Raw genomic sequence first — 13464 nt, 5'->3', positions numbered from 1 at the left:
TGGGAAAAATATCAGTCCATAGAGTATTTCTGTAATGTTACAAATGTCTGGAAAGAATGGGTAGCAAGCGCTGCTTTGTCATCTGAGTTCCAAAGCAATTTTATAAACCTCAGTCTTTCAGTGAGGAAATGAACCTTGGCCTCCAAGCAAACCTACAGAGCCACCATTGCAATGCCCTAAAAACTGCTGACTGAAGTCCTAGTCAAGGCACAAGCAGAGAACAGGCATGGCTGTTTACAGCAAGGCCAACAGGCAGTTTATTTCTCTGGCACCATGAGGCCAGTTACAGCAAGGAACTTGCTCGAACATACATCATTATTTAGTAATACAAGAGGTAGAGGGTAAAGGTAAAAGGAGGAAGGAGAGGGGAATGAGTGTATATGTAATACCACAGGAAGATGAAATGCTGTCACAGAAGACTGCTGACACTGCACTGAATGCTGTTACTGTGGTAACTGATGATTAAAAATGATGGGAAAAAAGTCTGGAACACATGGCAAGGAGAAGGTAGTTTCTTTATGTTGTACTTCAAGGCTGTGTTCAAGGGCATGATAGAGCCTCACTTTCTGTGCCTGCTCGGCTGTTGTCAGGTTGCTCGGGTCTGTTCCTGGCAGAAGTCCCTGCTTGACAGAAACAATTACCGAGGAGCAATGACTGGCAAAGCAAGCAGTGCCGTGATTGATAATCTGGGTGGATTACAGGCCTTCGACAAAAGCCACGATGCTTAACTTTGACAGCTGGCAATGTTTGATGAGAGCCAATTAGTGGATATACATTCACTTCAGCCAGAAGTCTCTTCTGTTTCTAGTCCAATAGCTTCCTGAATAGGAAGTGCACAGAATGCTTTCCCTCACTTCTGTCTGCTCACATATATGCCAGCTACACCATCGTAACTGCTAAAACCATACTATAAAAACTACATATTTCAGCATCTGTGTATATTAAAGACAGTAGATTCAAATTTTTTAAAGCTGCATTTGACTCTTCAGATTGAGGTGGTAGAAGACCATGAAAAAAGTCACTTTACCATGACTCTACATGCCCTTGGTAATAATTCCACTACAAGTGGCAATATTTCACAAAATGCTTCACTACTTACAAATTTTCTAGCAAAGTATCTGTCCTTTGCTGTTTCAAGCAGGTTAACACAACACTTGGAGAATATTAGCATTCAAAGAATACCTTCTGTTCTGCCCAATACTTGCAGGAACTTTTGATGTGAAAGTTCCCTTCAAACCCTTCTGCCTGTTCTTAGCTTTCTTATCACATAGGTTTTATTTCCCCATTTTTTCATCTATTTCCACTCTTGTTAGTGCAAGCATGCAGATACTGTGGCAAAAAGATCAATAAAGGAAGATGGATCCAAGTTCCCTGATCTCATCACTTATTTCAAACATTTACTTTTACCTTGTTTTCTTGGCTATGAAGAAGTCACCACTACCACACTCAAAATAACTTAAATACATCTTCCTGTATACTTCCTAAGTCCCCTTCTGACAGTGTCATGATTTGAGAGGTACCTCCACTCATTAAACTAGGTGAGCAATATGGCACCACCAAGAACTCTCAGATGCTCTTGGGGAACAATGGCAGTTCTGTCACAGAAACAGCTACATTTAGCAGTTATCTTCTGGGATTGTATCCATATCACCTGAAGATGAAATTCTTTTGCTGCTAGGATAATCTGACATGGTTTCAAATCAGTGCAGCTAAGGCAAAGCAAAGACTAACTGCATAACTTGCAGAATCTGTATTATTTCATCAGCAGGGTGGTAATAAAAACCTACAGAAGTGTGGTAGTTCTGATACAACTCCATGGCAGTGAGAGAAAAAAGCTTGCCTGTCAGCTGCCTCTGACCCATTTTACATTCTCCTGTTACAAAGAGAAATCATGCTAACCAGTGGAACTTCAATTTGGAAAAGTTCACAGCAGAGAAGTGTCAAGTGTCAGTGTGCTGGGTTTCCAGGGAAACAAGCAACAGTGGAAAATGAGTATTTTCAGGGGGGAGAAGCTATTCTGGAATCTAAAATTCTTTCCTTTTCCTCATGATCCCACGAACCACATTTACTTGAAAAACGAATCTTTACAGTACCTTGGCCTCATAAGAAAAGTCAGCCAAAATCTTTGCAGGAAAGAAGCACAAAGTAGTACAGAAAAAACATCTTTGGGACTTGAAAGTCTAGATTAAATATGTATTAAATATTGCATAAATGCTGAATATTACTAGTCATGACCAAATAATTTCTCTCGGTTTATGGGAATGGTAAGTAAAGCCCCTCAAGTCATGTTGGCCTCCAGAGGAAGGAGTGATTATGATAAGGAGACAGAAGTAGAATGGAACAACACATATCAAAGATTCCTCTGTATGGCAAGCAGACTTAGCACATAACCCATACTTACAATAGCACGAGGTTTCTTATCTCCCTTTGCTAAGATAGAAAGGAACTTTTTCACAAAGTTGAGAGTAACTGAACAACAAGAGTGTATATGGGTAAAACAGGAAAGGTGAGGTGCCAGATGAAATGGAAGCACTGAGGGGTAAAAAGTAGACATTACTGATGTAGATTAGAACGAAAAAGAAGCCAAAGACAATGGTTTATCTTCCACTCTGACAAAAGTGAAAGCTATCAAAAGTAAAGCCAAGAAGATCAGAATGCTCATGCCTTTTCTCTGTCTTTCTTCTCTAAAGACTGTACTCAGTTGACTAACAAAATTAATTTCAATACCCAGATAATATCATTTTAGGTCAGAAAAGAACAAACAGGATGGTACTCAGAAAAATCAGATGTCTTCAAATTTACTAATCCTGATAAACTCTTTCCTACGATAGTATAATCTACTATAATGAAAGCCATTAATGGTTATTTTTGGGAACCTGAGGGGAATGGTGGGGTTTTGGAAGACTCTGTTAAGGTCCCTGACACTGTCTCACATGACACACTCACTAACAACTTCAGGCTAAGGAAAAGCCTCATTTTGAGTTTCGTCCAATTTTGGATACCACACTTGGAGAAAGAAATAGACAAATTAAATGAAATCTGAGAAAGCACAACAGGAGGGATCAGGTATCTAGAAAACAAGACATATGAAAACTGGAAGAACTGAGACTGCCCAATTTAAAGAAAAACACAGAGGAGATACCATCAATAAACCAAAAGGGCTGCTAAAAATAGCTATGAAACAAGTCTTTTTTTTTATTTCTTTCTTTCTATGCTCATACCAGATAGAAAAAAAAAAAAAGTAGTAATGTGCTTAAACTGCAGTAAGGAAAATTACAGATGCACAATGACATTATAATGATAAAGACGGATGAGCCATAGAAAAGATTTCTCAAGATTGAAAGTCTCCACTAAGAGTATTTAAGAACAGATTACTGGCATAATTGGTTCTGCTTTAAGGTGAGATGAATTTCTATGATTAAAATATAAAAGTGTGGGCACTAAACTGTTTAGGAAATTATACTCCAAAGTACTTATCAACTGTTCACTAACAAAATGGATGAATAAATCAAGTGTGTTACATGAAACTCTGTCCTGAGCCCAGTACTATTCAGTATTTTTTCATTAACAACCTGTGTGATAGAAGAAACTATGTTTATGAAATATGAAGGAAGAAGCTTAGGTGAGTGATTTTGCAAGCATGCTAAAGTACAGAACCAAAACTCAAAATGTGCTTAAAAGGCTGTGGAACTCATTGCAGGCAGAAGGGATACTCAATAGAGGTGTTTCCCTATCCTCTCTCCACCCAGCTGAAAGCACTAAAGGCCAATGTGGCAGATGTCCTGGTGGGCATCTGTCATAAAGTGCCTAACCAGGCCAAAGAGGCAGATAAAATATTCTACAAACAGCTGGGAGAAGTCTTGCGATTGCTAGCGCTTGTTCTCGTGGGGGATTTCAACTTACCAGATGTCTGCTGGAAATACAACACAGCAGAGTCTAGGAGGTTTCTAGAGCGCAGGGAAGATAACTTCCTGACACAGCTGGTGAGTGAGCCAAATAGGGATGGTGCCCCGCTGGACCTCTTGCTCATTAGTAGAGAGGAACTTGTGGATGATGTGAAGGTTGAAGGCCAACTTAGGCACAGTGATCATGAATTAACAGGTTTTGATTCTTGGAAAAGTAAGGAGGGGGGTTAGCAAAACTGCCACCCTGGACTTCTGGAGGGCAGACTTTAGCCTGTTAAGTAGACTGGTTGCCAGCGTCCCTAGGGAGGCAGTCCTGAAGGGCAGAGGTATCCAGGAAAGGTGGACCCTCTCAAGAAAGAAATCCTAAAGACACAGGAGCAGGCCATTCCTACATGCTGAAAAATGAGCCAGCGCGGAAGAAGACTGGCCTGGCTGAACAAAGAGCTGTGGCTACAGCTCAGGAAGAAAAAGAGGGTTTATGACCTTGGGAAGAAGGGGCAGGCCACTCAGGAGGACTACAAAAATGTCATGAGGCTGTGCAGGGACAAAATTAGAAGGGCCAAAGCCCAAATTGAATTCAATCTGGCTACTGCTATTAAAGACAATTAAAAACATGTTTTTATAAACATGTAAACAAGAAAAGGAGGACTAAGGAGAATCTCCATCCTTTATTGGATGTGGAGGGAAACACATTGACAAGAGATGAGGAAAAGGCTGAGGTACTTAATGACTTTTTTGCCTCAGTCTTTAGCATTAAGATTGGTTGTTCTCTCTGAGATGGTAGGTAGGGATAGGGAGCAGAATGATGCCCTCATAATCAAAGAAGAAAAGTTTAGCGACCTGCTACTCCACTTAGATGTACAAAAGTTTATGGGGCCAAATGGAAGGGGTACTGAGAAAGCTGGCAGAACTGCTCACCGAGCTGCTTTCCACCATTTATAAGCAGTTCTGGCTATCATGGGAGGTCCCAGTCAACTGGTGGCTAGCAAATGTGATGCCCATCTGCAAGAAGGGCCAGAAGAAGGATCCCAGAAATGACAGGCCTGTCAGTCTGACCTTGGTGCGCGGGAAGCTCATGGAGCAGATTATCTTGAACATGATCACACAACACTTACAGGACCACCAGCTGATCAGGCCCAGTCAGCATAGGTTTATCAAAGACAGGTCCTGCTTGATGAACCTGATCTCCCTTCTATGACAAGGTGATGTGCTCAGTGGATGAGGAAGAGGCTGTGGATGTGGTCTAACTACACTTCAGTAAGGCTTTTGACACTGTTTCCCACAGCATTCTCCTAAAGAAGCTGGCTACTCAAGGTTTAGATGGGTGTATGCTTTGTTGGATTAAAAACTTGCTGGGTGGACAGGCTCAAAGAGTTGTGGCGAGTGGAGTTAAATCCAGCTGGAGGTTGGTCACTAGTGGTGTCCCCTGGGGCTCAGTATTGGGTTGAGTTCTCTTCAATGATCTGGATGAGGGGATCAAGTACACACTTGGCAAGTTTGCAGATGACACCACGTGCACAAGTGTTGATCTGCTCGAGAGTAGGAGAGCTCTGCAGAGGGATCTGGATAGACTGGACCAATGGGCCAAATGTATGAAGTTCAATAAGCATAAAGGCGTGGGGCACAACAACTCCATGCAATGCTACAGGCTGGGAGAAGAGTGGCTGAAAAGCCGTCTGGTGGAAAGGGACCTGAGGGTATTGGTCAACAGCCTTCTGAAGTTGAGCGCCAGCAGTGCGCTCAGGTGGACAAGAAAGCCAACAGCATCTCTTGCTGATACAAGAAAGCTTGTATCAGAAATAGTGGGGCCAGCAAGACTAGGGAAATGATTGTCCCTCTGTACTGGGCTCTGGTAAGGCCATACCTTGAATGCTGTGTTCAGTTTTGGGCCCCTCACTACAAGAAAGCCATCAAGGTGCTGGAGCATTTCCAAAGAAGGGCAACAAAGCTGGTGAAAGGTCTAGAGAACAAGTCTTATGAGGAGTGGCTAAGGGAGCTGGGGTTGTTTAGCTTGGAGAAGAGAAGGCTCAGGGGAGACCTTATTGTATTTTACAATTACCTTAAAGGAGGTTGTAGTAAGGTGGGGATCAGGCTCTTCTCCCAAGCATCAAGTGATGATGAGGGGAAATGGCCTCAAGTTGCACCAGGGGAGGTTTAGGTTGGATATCAGGAGAATTTTCTTTACTGAAAGAGTTGTGTGGCATTGGAACAGGCTGCCCAGGGAAGTGGTTGAGCCACCATCCCTGTAGGTCTTCAAGAAACACATACATTTAGAACTTAGTAGCATGGCTTAGTGGTGGACTTCAGTACTAGGTTAAAGGTTGGACTAGATGATCTTAGAGGTCTTTTCCAACTGGAATGATTCTATGATCTGAAAATTATGTTAAGAAAAGGCAGTATAATACAACTGTACCCAGGAATCCAGTATGCACTGTAATCTGGAGTCACACCACTTAGAATGAAAATTTTGAGATTCCATCATCAATAGCACTGAATCAAGCTAGTTTCTGATAATTTCTGCAACAGTATATTAAAAAAGAATTGGGAATAATTGTGAAATATATATAATAGAATCACAGAATCAGGTGGTTTAGGTTGGAAGGGACCTAAAAAGTTATTTAAAAACAATTCAAGTGAGTAACACTCCAAGCTCAGAAAACAGACACTGAAACAATTCAAAACCTCCTAACAATTTCAACACTATTACTTAACATTTATGGCATAGTAGTGCCTCGAGATGTCGGTGAAGCTGGGCCCCCACTGTGCTAGACACTGTACTAGACACTGCACAAACACAGAAAATGACAATCTTTGCTCCAAATAACTCTTTGTAGAAAACCCCAAACTTTTGAGACTCAAAGCCCACAGACAGGAAAACCTCAGCCCATTCATATATGCCTTCCACATAAAACTCAAATCTACAAGAGTAGGACTTCACACTGGTATAACAAATATATCTTGATTTTTAAAACTTAGCCTGACTAGAAGATGAATAAATGGCAAATAGGCTCTTTTCTAACAGATTAGTGGTAGATGTGCTGCCACAAAAGAGGCCAAAGTTTGTTGGGACTCTTTCAATTCCAGCATGACACACATTGCAGGGACTTCTGTATGGCATATAATCTGAGCACACTGGCTGGCGCTCGCCACACTACATCTGGACTTTGTTAGGTAACCTTCAGCTCTGTTTTCTTGCATCAGCTCTGGCCCCCTCATGTGAAGCAGCCTCCCAACCACTCTTTCACTATGAGCTAGTCAAGGAGACAAAGTACTTTGGGAGGAAGTAAATTGGGACCACATTAGCTGGTGACCCTCGCCCTGCAATTGGCCTCCCTTTCCGATGACAGAGGAAATCCCTCATACAAACTGACAACCAATATGAAACAGGCAGCTCCATTTACTGGAAAGCCTGGTCAATGCTGAGTGCCTCATTAGGAAACGGTCTCTATATTGAGCCACATTCCTGCAATTCAGAGCCTAGAAACTCTAAATTAAAACAACATTGATGCCATATCCTCTTTCTGAAATGCCTCTCTTCATACAAACTTTAACATACATACTTAAAGAAATTAAAGACCCAAAATGTCTTTGGCAGTACTCCTTCCTTCTCTTTCACAGTAATACCCTTCCTGCACGAGTGGCTTGGAAAGTGACAATGTTGGGAAGGGACAAAAGAGAATTAAAGCAAAGAACAACTATGGAATCTTCCAGAGTTGGTATAACCTTTTCTTGATGAATCTGTGCATCTTCACCTACAGTTTTAAGTGAGTTAAAATCACTTGAAATTGTGGGGCTGAAGAACTTGGATATTATTTTTTAAGATGTAAATTGAGGCTTATCAATAGATGGTTCATGTTTTAGGAAAGAATTGCATATTTATACACCCTAAGAAAGGTAAATTAACAGTGAGTCAGTCTACTAACAGCAGAAGCTATTGTAGCCACACAATGATTATCAGCACAAGCAATGAAAAGGTATAATCTGAACCCCATGCATAGGCAACTTGATCCATTCACATTCATTATTGCAGGGTAGTCAGAAAAAACACTTTTCTAAAATATTATCTCTCTCAAAGGCTTTTTACCAGTTTGCAGTTGGGTTCAGAAATAAGGTCTATGGTATGTACCACAGTATGTGTAACTCTTCACACAAACCACCCACTTCCGATATTGCTCAGCACTTCTGTTTGCGTCCTACATACATGGAAACGGGAACCTCTTAGTCAACTGTGCCTACCAGCCAACTGAAAGAGCTGCTTTCCCACAGCAAACTGTAAGCATTTCCTAGAAATGGGATGGACTGAAATATAACATGATTATCAGGGAGGTCAACAGTTCTGAAATAGTATTAAAAACACAAGGAAGGAATTAGCAAGGTCAGAATTCCAGATCTGAATCTGAAGGGATGAATGTATTAAGATCCAGAATTGATTTTCAAAGTCTTCCAGAAGATCCTGATTAACTAGGATCACTTGCCTTTCTTGAACAGCTGTGTTTAATACATCTGTAAATTTAAACGACTTTTCATTCACAATTTCTACTGGAAATTTAGGAATTTCTACTGATGAAGAAGCACAGCAAAATACAAGGCTGTTTACCTGTCTGACCCGCACTAACCGAAGAGGGCCACAAGGGCCAAGTGCACTGATAACTTGCAAAATGTGGAAAAATGAAATTCCCTTTGACTATATCTGTAATGAGGATCATGGAAAATTTAATAGCCTCTTTGCTGCACCACCTTCTACTTCCAGAGCTGTTAAATTCTGTACGATTTGAGTTGGTGACCTCAGTGCAGAAAAAGTACATACCAAAGCTGCAGGTATTGAACAAATAAATGAGATGTCATCCCCTATAACTTGGTGAGTTGTCTGTTGGTTTAATTACTGTTCCATGATAAGTAACTTTGAAAAGCTTTTCTTTCAATAGTATTGAAGGTGGCACACACACAAAAAGGATAAAAGATGATACTTACAACCTTAAGATGTAGGATAGATTTTAGGGAGCATATGTCAAGTCTCTGTTAGGTCAAATAAGTATCTCTCAGGTAGAGTTTAAATACAGCACAGATTATTTCTATATAAACATATATTCTGCCTTAGGGACTGGGGATGGACTGGACAGTACCTTGCAGTGCTTTTATATGTGGTTTTGTATTTGTTCTTATACTCCTTATATATAATACTCATATCAGGCATGTTTTGAGGAGATTACGATTTACAATTTGCTTTCTTCACAGTTCTTTTTAAGAGAAGGAACAATGACAAGTCTCTACAGCTGATGGCAGTTCTGGAACCAGAAGCTTCAAAGGCATTTGGATATTCCAACAGATTTTTTGAAGAAGTGCTACTGTTTCAAAACAGAGCATGTCAGCCCAGAATTGGTCTCACTTCATAGCAAGGACAAATTCAGGTTAATCTCTTGTGCATTTAAAGTTTATTTTGGAAATGAATTATCCCACGCCTATGCACAAAAGCACTTAAAATGGGCATCCTTAAGGGAAATGTCTTTTTAGGAACCATATATATTATGGGACTTACCATCACTGAAAAATAATGATGTGAACTAAAGCAATACTAAAAATCAACTAAGTGAAACCTAAGTCACTACAGATAACCACAACATTAATAAATAAATTGCATACACACAATCTTCGGTAGAAAAAAAATCCCTAAAGATCATTCTGTCTACCAGCCAAGGATAATCAGAAGGAAACTCAGAAGGACAAGTTGCATGAAGTAGCTAGCATTTAAACTCAGGACAAGAACTGCTAATAAAAATTTCCAATTTCTCTTAGAACAAGTATTAACATATACTAAGGCTGTTACGTCTACCAACAATTAAAAGAAGAAAATACGTGCTTTACATTGCTGTGAACACTTCTGAATCCCATTCTAGTAGAAAGTCATCTGGATGACAAGTGAAAGTAATTGCAAATGTTGCTCAAAAGTAAGTAAGTACACTGTATCTCCCACTCATTTTAAAGCTGTTGTGAAACTATACAATTACTGTTGTAAAATTAAAATTTAAATAATTGCCATCTTAAAAATACACAGCCAGTAACCTACCTGTGTTTCCTAAAGAAGAAGCACACAGAATTACAGAATTTCTAGGTTGGAAGAGACCTCAAGATCATCGAGTCCAACCTCTGACCTAACACTAACAAGCCCTCCACTAAACCATATCCCTAAGCTCTACATCTAAACGTCTTTTAAAGACTTCCAGGGATGGTGACTCCACCACTTCCCTGGGCAGCCTGTTCCAATGCCTAACAACCCTTTCGGTAAAGAAGTTCTTCCTAAGATCCAACCTAAAACTCCCCTGGCGCAACTTAAGCCCATTCCCCCTCATCCTGTCACCAGGCACATGGGAGAACAGGCCAACCCCCACCTCACTACAGCCTCCTTTAAGGTACCTGTAGAGAGCGATAAGATCACCCCTGAGCCTCCTCTTTTCCAGGCTGAACAAGCCCAGCTCCCCAGGCAGAGAAGGACCTGGGAGTGATGGTGGACAGTCGTCTGAATATGAGCCAGCAGTGTGCTCAGGTGGCCAAGAAGGCCAACGGCATCCTGGCTTGTATCAGAAACAGTGTGACCAGCAGGGCTAGGGAGGTGATCGTCCCCCTGTACTCGGCTCTGGTGAGGCCGCACCTCGAGTACTGTGTTCAGTTTTGGGCCCCTCACTACAAGAAGGACATGGAGGTGCTTGAGCGGGTCCAGAGAAGGGCGACCAAGCTGGTGAGGGGCCTGGAGAACAAGTCCTACACAGAGAAATCCCTTATTACTGCAGAGACCTGGTTTTGTCTTAGTGTTCTTGACCTCAACAGAAATCATCTGTTTGACAGATGAAATGCTGTGCATGATAAAACTTCTTGAAGATGGAATCAATGGTACTGAAACAGTTGATACTGGGCTGACAAGATCAGTATTACATGTTCTTACAGGGAATGTGGCATGGCGCTAACACAGAAGAATCCAACAAAAAGTGCTGAAGTTTAAAATCTACCCAGATCCTGGATCTCTTATTGTCAGCGTTGCCTTCTGCTTCCACAGTGTTTTATCAGTAATATATTTTTCACTTTGCATTTAATACTGAAACAAAATTTTATGGGCTTGAATAGAAACATAGTTTTTCTGATTGTTGTACTAACACAGAGAGGTCATAGGAACAGGAGAAGGACAGAAATAGAAATGGACTGATCTCCCCACTCACGTGGCCTCCCAGATTCCACTCAAGTAACCAGCATTCCTTTATGAGCTTCTGTCACAGATTAGAAACCACAACAGAGACCGTGTGGTGTAATATGGTTCAATTTGACCTTTATGGCAAGGACAAATTTCATCCATTTATGCTTCCTCCCTGACAAAGCAAATATAGAACACCAAAAGAAGTATCACTCAATTTCCCTGAGTCTACGGAAGTTAAGAAAAAATGTCTTTTTCATTCACAGTTTCCTACATAGTGTAGCATGTGTACGACAAAAGCAGTGATACAAGGAAACCCCTCTGATTATGGTGGCTGTTTAATTCCCACCATGTTTTAAAGTCTTCATGCTCAGTAGCTAGTTTGAAATTGTTATTCATGTACTTTTTGTCCCAACAGACAAAGGGATTATGCATTATTATTTCCATTAACCAAAATAATAATGTCACACCAAATTACCAACTGGTTTCTCTCCTATCCCTCCTCTACCCACCTGCTGCTTGAGCTGTTGTACGAGGCGGTCTTTCTCTCGCTTGAGTGCAGCCACTTCGTCTTGGGTCTTCTTCTTGGAGGATGAAAGTTCTAGCAGAGCAATATTGGCATCTTTTTCACTAATGGCAGCAAGAAGGGCTTCCTGTCTGAAAAACACAGATACATGATTATCCTGCAAAAGTAGGAGCGCTTAACAAAGAACCATAGACATACCATATACCATAGACATTGTAAGAGTGTGCAACTCTGCTGGGCAGATATAAATGTGGTTGTCCTGGTTATGTCCATTGGTGGAGCTGGAATTCAGACCCAGATGCCTACCCCAAGATGATAGTGCTTATAGGATAAGAAAAACATATAATAAAGTTATAATTCTGCATTCAGCTCCTAAATTTTTTAATAACAACCATTTATTGCTTCTTCAGATGAACATTTTCATTCTTTATAATGTTCTAAACATTTCCAGAATGGATTTTAAGAATGCACACAGAAATACTTGACTAATCGTAAGACTTCCGTGCTAAATTATTGTTAGGTTATGCTGTCTACTCATGCAGCTATTTTAGAAGGAAGGTGGCATGTGACGAGTTTATTGAAATCACTTGAGCAACACTGTGTATTCCCAGAAGCATACAACAACACAGACACTTTTGTGCTACATGACAGATGTTGAAATAGATGCCCTCAAGGATGCCTGATCTATTCTTTGACTTTTTTGTGAGCAACTAACTTAGTGATGAGCTCTTCAGATGCATGTTGGAAGGGAAAGGTAGGCCTGCTCTCATCACAAACCTTTTTCAGCTTTGCAAAAATGCTGTAAGCAAAAAAATTCCTTAGAAATATAAGAACTTGATATAGAAATAACTCATCACACTCCTACCCAACTGCAAAAAAACCTCTCACAAATACCCTTGCAGTTCAGAAACATTTTGTAGATACTGGAAAGAGGGGAGATACAGGTAATAACCTGTAAAGCAGTTCTCAAATGAACTCAAAGGATTTCTATATGTTAGGAAAACCAACTATTTCTGCCCTTTGACCTTAATTCTCACCTTTAGGTGCTGTGGTTAAGTAAAGATGTGCAACAGGACATAAAGGAAAAAATTGACCTTATTCTCCAATTGGGGTGGCTTATCCCCCCTCTCATAACAGAAGTATTCACCTTGTGAAGAAGGGATAAAATAGAAATCCTTTCTAACCTTTTGTGGCCATCTGAAAGATGGCATCAGGCAGGAGTGACGAAGAAAGAGGAACCTGGAGCTTACAGCTTTCATATCTACCTTTTCTTTAAAAATTTAATTGCAAATGGAGTTAAAGTTGTAAAGATCCCAAATTCCCAAATAATTCAAAATTTGACCTCATTATATATAAAAAATAGCATATTAATGTTGATAATTTGAGAAACTTTTTAAAGAATAACCAAAGGTGCTAAAATTATTCTGCTAATCATGTAAACAGAAATTATTATGCTAATGCTATTGCATAAACAGTTGTTTATTAAAGATATAATAAATGTTAAAGAAGCTTAGTGTAAACAATTAAGATTGATGTTAATTATACCATTACATCCTTCTGTTGTCAAGATCTTTTTTTAATCAAGCGTCACCATCACAATCTGGTGACTTCGGATAACAATGGCACACTGTTGAGGGTAGTATTGACACTTAATTTGCTTTTTCTAATTCATCTATTATCTATCCTTAAGGAGACTAAGTCAGCTTTCCCATTTCCTTTCTGCATCTTCTTTCCAAACATCTTAACTTAATTTTAATCTTAGTTAGGAATTTTTAATTGTGACAAAACAAAAATACTTGTTGCAAAAAGTACTCATCAGGCTCCCTGTGAGTGAAGAGATGACTGAGCAAATT

The 13464-nt window shown here is 40.2% G+C and overlaps 1 protein-coding gene across 19 annotated transcripts in view; it reads right to left on the bottom strand.

Annotated features, from left to right (window-relative positions):
• Positions 1–13464, bottom strand: part of ERC1 (ELKS/RAB6-interacting/CAST family member 1) — a 301807-nt gene that overhangs the window by 51456 nt on the left and 236887 nt on the right. For all 19 annotated transcript variants that reach the window (XR_011810085.1, XM_027463493.3, XM_072039666.1 and 16 more), the window contains one exon: positions 11598–11742. Coding sequence is in view for 18 of the 19 variants with exons in the window: in XM_027463493.3 (XP_027319294.3) it covers positions 11598–11742 (145 nt within the window). In the remaining variant the exon portion in view is untranslated. The remainder of the gene's footprint in view (positions 1–11597; positions 11743–13464) is intronic.

Source organism: Anas platyrhynchos, chromosome 1, assembly GCF_047663525.1.
Source record: "Anas platyrhynchos isolate ZD024472 breed Pekin duck chromosome 1, IASCAAS_PekinDuck_T2T, whole genome shotgun sequence".
Taxonomy (NCBI): domain Eukaryota; kingdom Metazoa; phylum Chordata; class Aves; order Anseriformes; family Anatidae; genus Anas; species Anas platyrhynchos.
Note: the sequence above shows the minus strand (reverse complement) of the source record. Positions and strands in the feature narration are given on the sequence as shown.